This window comes from Aphanomyces invadans (genome assembly GCF_000520115.1).
Source record: "Aphanomyces invadans strain NJM9701 unplaced genomic scaffold supercont1.30, whole genome shotgun sequence".
NCBI classification, from domain to species: domain Eukaryota; phylum Oomycota; class Saprolegniomycetes; order Saprolegniales; family Verrucalvaceae; genus Aphanomyces; species Aphanomyces invadans.
Window position 1 is genome coordinate 640,759 of NW_008580175.1, and position 7,120 is coordinate 647,878.

A 7,120-nucleotide genomic window follows, 5' to 3' on the forward strand; every position below is an offset into this window, starting at 1 on the left:
CCAACCCGTTGCAACAACCTGGTTTCCGTGCCAAGCCATGACCGCGTCGAGTGGGACGAAGCGTGGGATGAGCGACGTCGTTGGTTTCGTTGAGCTAGGATTTGTCGCAGAAGCGCCGGGAGAAGTTCAAGTCGTCCGAGCCATCCAGATTGCCACGACGAGAATACCGAATGGTTGGAAACACACACGGGGCCACGTTGCCGACCGATGTATGCACTGAGCCGGACAAGGTGTGGGAGGCCCAGAGGGAGAGCGGCGAATGAAGCTCAAGAGATTCCGTAGCTTGGGCATTGATCGCACGTCGTGCCCCCCTATCTCTAATCGGAACCCCCCCCAGCTTCGTCCTTTCGCGCCGTGCATCACCTACGACAGTGGACGAAGCACACAGCTTGCAATTGGGTGCTTAAAGGAAAATAGAGAGGACAGATACAGGGACGGTGGTATGATGTGCGATAAACCGATCGTTACCCACTAAATATGTATGCCACGGTCACAACGACTTAAGGAGGCCAAACACTTCCTGCATCATGGCAGCGTCGTCGCCTCGGAGAGGGTGCCATCGGATTGGCGCAAAGCAAATGTTGTCGATGATGCATTGCAGGCTCGGGTCGATCGTGGCCAGGGGGGGATCGACGTAGCTCACGTCGTCCATCGAGTCGATCGAGTACGATCGGAAGTGATGGTACGACGGGTTCCCCAACGACGACTGGTAGTCGTCACCCCACGTGTAGGGCATGCCGTACTCGCCGTGTTCCATCTGCGTCGGGGCGTACCGGTGGCGCTGGCAATACCCGCCGATGCGTGAGTGGGAAGTGCATCCGTTTGCGTTGCAATGGCGTCCGCCTCCGTGTTTGACGCACCGATGGCGAGCTTGTGCGGGCTGGGTACATCCGTACTCGGCACATTCCTTCTTGGCCGCTCCGTGGTTGTAGCACACATCATTCAGTCGGGCGCGCAGCGTGCATCCTTCAAATGCACACTGCTTCTTGGCACCATGGCGGCAGCACAATTTGCGCGCGTAGACTTGGTTGCCGCAGTCCGGCACGATGCAAATCCCGCGTCGGCGAGGAACACGCGGCGGAGAATAACTCATGTGTCGGTGTCGGGGATTTTCAAAAGTGACAAATATGGACGGCTCTGCACGTTTGTTCGTCGGGGTGGCCATCCCACCATGCCCGACACATGGCAATCCGTGCGTGTGGATGGGATGGGTATCAGAAGCGAGCCACGCTGGGCTCTGGTAACACCAGAACGATTTGTCAGAATGGTAGGGTTGCCCCGCGCCCTGCCTACATCACGTGGCGTCGATCCCAAGGACCTGAGCCAACCTGGGACCGAATCAGTGGAATTGGGTGTGCTCATGGCATATTGGATGTCACGATACGTATGAGTGCGACGATGCTCCACCCCCCGGAGCCGTCGGAGCTCGTCGAACTGGGTGGCCGAATGACTCGATGGCGGTGGCGGTTTGACCGGAGTCATCGGAATGCTCAGACATGCTGCATCGTGCATGGGTCATGCACCCGCGACGAACACCGACGAGCGTCGCGACGTGTCGGTCGAGCGATTGTGGTTTGGGGGAGAGAATCAACAGCCGCTCTAATGTAAATGGGTGAAGGCTTCGCGCAATGTGCGTCCCGGAGCGCCGTGGTCGTGCCCATCGTTGGAGTTGAAAATTGCTGGTGGGGTGGCGTCCCCCCCTCTCCACTTTGAATGCCCCGTGCCCTTCATTGGTTCTCAACGATACGATCGACTCGAATATCTGGATGCCGCCGAGGACCTGAGCACGTTTGCTGCCTTGTTCCGTGTCTCTCGTCGCCGCTCGTTTCAATCTAGGCGTTGGGGATGGGGACTCTAAATTATGCAGCAGGCTGTATGCCGGAATGGCCTCTGGTTGGGACAGCCGCACATTGATCAGACATGGATTGGCAGCAATCCGTCGAGGTGGCAAGATGTTGTCGCGCTCTGGGGCAAGTACGTCCGACCGTGTATCCAAACCCCACGCTATGCCTCCGATACCACTCACACGATGCACCCGACCGCCGCGCGACATCGAAGCCATTGTCAACGACTTCCTGGGGCTCGCAAGACACGTTGCTGCCCAGTTAACGTAACAGAACGTGATCGGAACTTTCTGGCATTTTGAGAATGCTGTATGTTGCCTCGACCAAGTTGAAATAGGATGGCAAAGTTGGGAAATGCTCATACACCCAATTCAAGGCAAGCAGCACAAGCACATGGTCTACTCAGCTGACTCAGAGATCGCAACGAGACGATCGACAGCTTGGACGGTTTGTCTCTGCACGATCCTGCTCTATGTCGCGGGGTGGTGTGAAGGGTCGAGGGGAGTGATGTGGGCGTTGTCCCCCCCCCAGGTTGGCTGCACACGGAAGTAAAGATTCGCACTAGCATTGCGTTCCAATCCAAGCGTTGCCTACCCAAGCACGTTCGATGTGCTAGCCTTCCTCCTCGTTCCGCCCCCCCCCCAATTCGAGTTGTACCGCCCCCCTTAGAATTGGATGTGTTGTGCGATGATGCCATGGCTTCTTCCATGAGAGCAGACGCCCCGACAGGTCATACCCCTTCACGTGATCCACAAGCTTCCTCGTCCTGCGCCATCTTAAAAGAGTGGTTCCTGAACATTTCTTGCTCTTCCACCTGATTTGATCGTCCGTCCGTGCCGCAACGGCCCGCAACCAAAACCGGAAAGAATTTGTTGGCAGAGGTGAGCGCGTGGAAGCAATGGTACAGGCCCTTGGGGGCGCAAATACGACAGCATACCTCGGTGTATCAGCGCCGCATACCCACGGTGGTGTCGCCGGATCATCGCATGGCGTCGAGATGAACTCCTGCAAGAACCATCTTCTAACTGGGGCGGACGGAGAACAACTCCAACCTGTGAGGACCCCGTGTTGGGTTTGGCGGGGTACGACAGAAACTATGTGTGGACGGGCGAAGCCTCCGAATTTTTGCGGGCGAGCGGTAGAACTGGGTAGATGGGCGGGACGAGCTGCCCGTGCGGTTGGAGCAAGGGCATCAGGCCACTAACCCTTCAACAAATATCCACCTTGACTCCACTTCATATTGCGCAGTGAGCACGCCGTTGTTATAGCCCCTCTTGCACATCTCTCCCCACGAGGTGATTGAGCACTCAGGAGAACTGCAAGCATCTCACGTGCCGTTTCGACGCTCCAACGGGCACACTGCATCTCATTTGTCTTCTCGACTCTCCAACGCGCACACATCCATCTATGCTGCCGTTGAATCAAGGACGTATCGCGTACGGTCCCTCGTGTGCATCTTCGCACGATAGCATGCGCAATGTCGTCCTTGTGTGAACCGACCGGCCAACCATTCAAAGATCAGAGGTCCCCCGAAGGCAGGGTGCGATATGACGATGTTGCGACACCCGCGCTGGATAGAGTCGTGCTCGAAGCCTCCTGGACAGGTTCAGAACGTATACAAGTCGATTCGAACTGGCTGAGAGAGATGGCACAAACCGTCCTCGAGGAGTCCGCGCATGCAGGTCCGTATGGGAGCAGCATGGCAGGACGGCCTATCGCTGCTTAACCGAAGAGAGGAAACTAAGAGCATTCGACGAGGCGAGAAAATTAGATCTGCCTTTTCGTTCGGCTGCGCGTGCACAGACGGCCTCCCGGGGGCTTGGGTGGTCCATCCTGTCACTTCATTTTTATCGTGGTTGGAGGCGATGTGTTGCTTTGTGCGTGCTCTACACAGCCATCCATCTCTACTTGTTCAAAACGTCTCGACGACGTACCATCTCGTGCACTCTCGACGAGGCAATCTAGGCCAGTGGCCTACCTAGCCAGTGCCAGTTGAATGTCTATCGTAGCATCGTCGTGGCCGGCAGCAGTACATTAGTTGTGCACCTAGTACTAATCTGGTGCCAACCATGAGTACAGCAAGTCTCCAACGACTGGTTCAAAACGATTCGGCAGCAACAGATCACACAATACGAGGGGTGCTTACCTCCCCCCTCTGCCCCCTACTCCCTTCTGAGGTAAGTCGAATGCCACGTTGCACCTGGTGCCGCAGCCTGCGCTTTGCCTCATCGTTATGTTCTGTCGACGTGCAATTTACGCGTCCTGCAGTGCACAACATGTTTGGCCTCATATTTCATTTGCGACATCGTCGTTGCGACTCTGGTGGGAGCGGCGTCGCAACCGTTCGACCCAGTTAAGACGTTGGGGTCGAGTACACGTTCGGGTTCAAGTGCACATACGTCACGGCCGAAGCCGCTGACGGCGTATCCAACCTGTGCCTTCGCGCCAGAGACCAGCGCGGCAACGCCTTGACCCTCACGCCAGCGCCGACAACTGGAACTGGACCACGTTCGTTTTGGACTGCGGGCGCGATTTGTAAGAGCTCGTCGGGAATGCCGCGGGGCGACGCCAACGCGACTGTACCCTGCTTCATCCTCGCTGCGTACTGATGGACTTTAGCTAGGACGTCGCCGACCCCTTCGACGCAGCCGTAAATGCACCAACCTCGGTGGACTGAAGTCATCACTGTCGATGCGACGAGATCGAACCACGAAAACGAGAAGCTCGTGTTTTTTCGTTCGAACAACCCCTCCTCGTCATGGCCAGCGTGGCTGCAGGTTCAACGACGGCCGCCGCCGCATGCTCAGCCCAATCCCCCACAGCCATTCCATCCACCCTCCTCACCGGCGCAGTCATGCCTTCATTCTGTTTTGAGTTCGCCAAGAACGAATTCAACCTTGCCCATCGAACTCAGCTCGTCTTGCTCGCCAAGGACCTGAGAGATCTTACCGGCAGTTGCGCATGGAGATTCCTCTGTCAAATGTGCGCCCTTGCTGTCAGTAGATGAAGACCATGTCTCGCAGGGAGGCTGGCCAAGGCCTTGGTGGAGAGATGTTGTGCCAATGCCACCCTCGAGAACTCGATCGCAAAAATTGTAGATCGAACTGGACAGGCGTGAGCGTGTTTCACTGCAAGATCTGGAAGGCCTCCTTGGCAAGCGTTGAACGAATGCAATCGTAATTCCATACCCCCCACGCGCCCCACGTGCTATTCACTCTCGTTGGCAATCTGTGCTACAGAGTTCGCTGTGGCTTGTTGTCATTATGTGCAGCGCAACCATTTCATTCTGTCCACATTGTTTACGATGGCGCCTCGACTGAGGTGGCGGAAGCGGAAAGGATTACAGCGTTGGATGCCTTGCCCGTGGCAGGAAGAGCAACAGCCATCCAATTTGACAAGGGGCAAGGATTATTTGTGTGTACTGTTCGGAGGTTTTGCGCAGTTTGCACTGTGCCACTACCTTTAGCCAGCTCCATATAAACTTCGAGAAATCCGACCCCTTATCTGACTTGACCCCTCCACGACGACAGCACATCCGTTTGCGATGCCACATCCGAGGTTAAGCTGCCTTAGAGTGGCAGGTATTGCTATCATTTGTGAAGCAGTTGATTCCTGGATGAGATGATGTTGGTGGTGTACACCCATCTTTTATGCCTTTGTCATCGTGTTCAGTAGGCATGCTTTCCCATAGACAATACAACACTTTTGAAGCGAACCCAACAAACTGCACGACATGGACACCGCTTCGTATCGGAATACGCCGGTCGTGGGCTCGGCGAATCTCGGACAAGGCCAAAGGCCAAACGCACTAATGTGTTCACGGCTCGCTTGGTATATTCCTTGAGCCAGCTCGATACATACCTCGAAATATCCGACCGCTGTCTGGGTTGGCCCCCATGGCCGACAAAACTTCCATACGCAATGTCATTCCTGCGGTTAAACTACTTGACAAGTGATTGCAATCGCTATCAGTTGTGAAGCACCTAACCCTTAGCTGATGTGGTGTTGGTGGCGTAAATACATGTTAAGCCAAGGGCACGATCGTCATGAGGTGATGTGATGCTCGAACAAGCGGAATTCATCCAACTAGCACACATACAGTAGCTTTCCTCACAGAGGTCGACACGTACGAGGGGCCAAAATCCCATACTCGCATAATTTTACTGAAACTTTGTATGTCGCCATGCGACGCTCAAAAAGGGCGACCCCTGCAAACAGATACCTCTGAATCTAAGTAGTTTACGAGAAATCGAGGTCCAAGTTCTAGAGTGTTAGTCATTTTGCATTGTCAAATTCGAATACCTCTTACAATTTTTCAGCAGCACTATCCGAACAGAATAAAATTTCAGGGTCGACGTGGAACAATCGTTATACAGAACAACCTCTAGGAATCCATCCACAACAATAGACCAGTTGCCAATTTGCCATGATCCAGTCCGAGTTTGACGTTATCGCCGATTTCGTCAAGAAGCAGCGACTACGTGCCTTGACAAATGAGGAGAGACTTGACATTCTCCGGCTCCATGCCTACTTTCGCTTCTCGGGTGTGCAGATGTCCAGACTCACATCGCTCGTCTGCTGGGCAGGAGTGAAAAGGTTGTCAACAGGTTTGGTCCGACTACGTTGCCGAAAAGAGTGTTGTTGTTGCTTCTGTGTCATACAACCATGGCCCACGTGCGACCCGAGTACCGCATGTCCAGTGTGTAGTGGCACTTGTGCAGCAGTTTGTTCGACAGCGCCGCGAAACACGCACCCGTACTGTTGGTCGTGACGTTTTGGGTCTGCTTTATGGGCGTGGGTATGTGGACTTTGACATGGAAAACCAGAAAGACTACAACGCATGCTTGCGCTCTGTTCAACGCTTTTTGGTTCACTGTGGTTAAGAGCGTGAAAAAAACATGGTGTGACATTTTACAAATTGTCGCCAAAAAATGTTCTGGCTCGGGACGTTTATGTTCAAAAAATGGTGGGCCTATTGGCAAAAGAATGTCGCGGCAATTTTGTGTATTTGGATGAGTCGTACATTCATCATCACTATTCTCGGCACAAAGACCGCTTTATGATCCAAACGACGAGCAGGACCTTCAGGTTAGAGCGTCCAACAAAGGTCGCCGATTTTGCTTTATTGCAGCAATTGCGGATATTGGTGGCACCGACTCCAAATTGTTGGCATCGGATATTTTTGAAGGTGGAAAAAAGACTGGGAAAAAAGAAACAAAAGACTACCACGGCATGTTTAATCACACCTATTTTGTGGAGTGGTTTGCCAAACTACT

General features: G+C 54.1%; 1 protein-coding gene across 1 annotated transcript; it reads right to left on the reverse strand.

Annotated features, from left to right (window-relative positions):
* Positions 1 to 435: 435 nt before the first annotated feature.
* H310_11306 (hypothetical protein) lies at positions 436 to 1,106 on the reverse strand. The gene has a single exon (XM_008877915.1). It carries the CDS (start codon positions 1,091 to 1,093, stop codon positions 491 to 493), a length of 603 nt encoding a protein of 200 aa, XP_008876137.1. The 5' UTR covers positions 1,094 to 1,106; the 3' UTR covers positions 436 to 490.
* Positions 1,107 to 7,120: the final 6,014 nt, after the last annotated feature.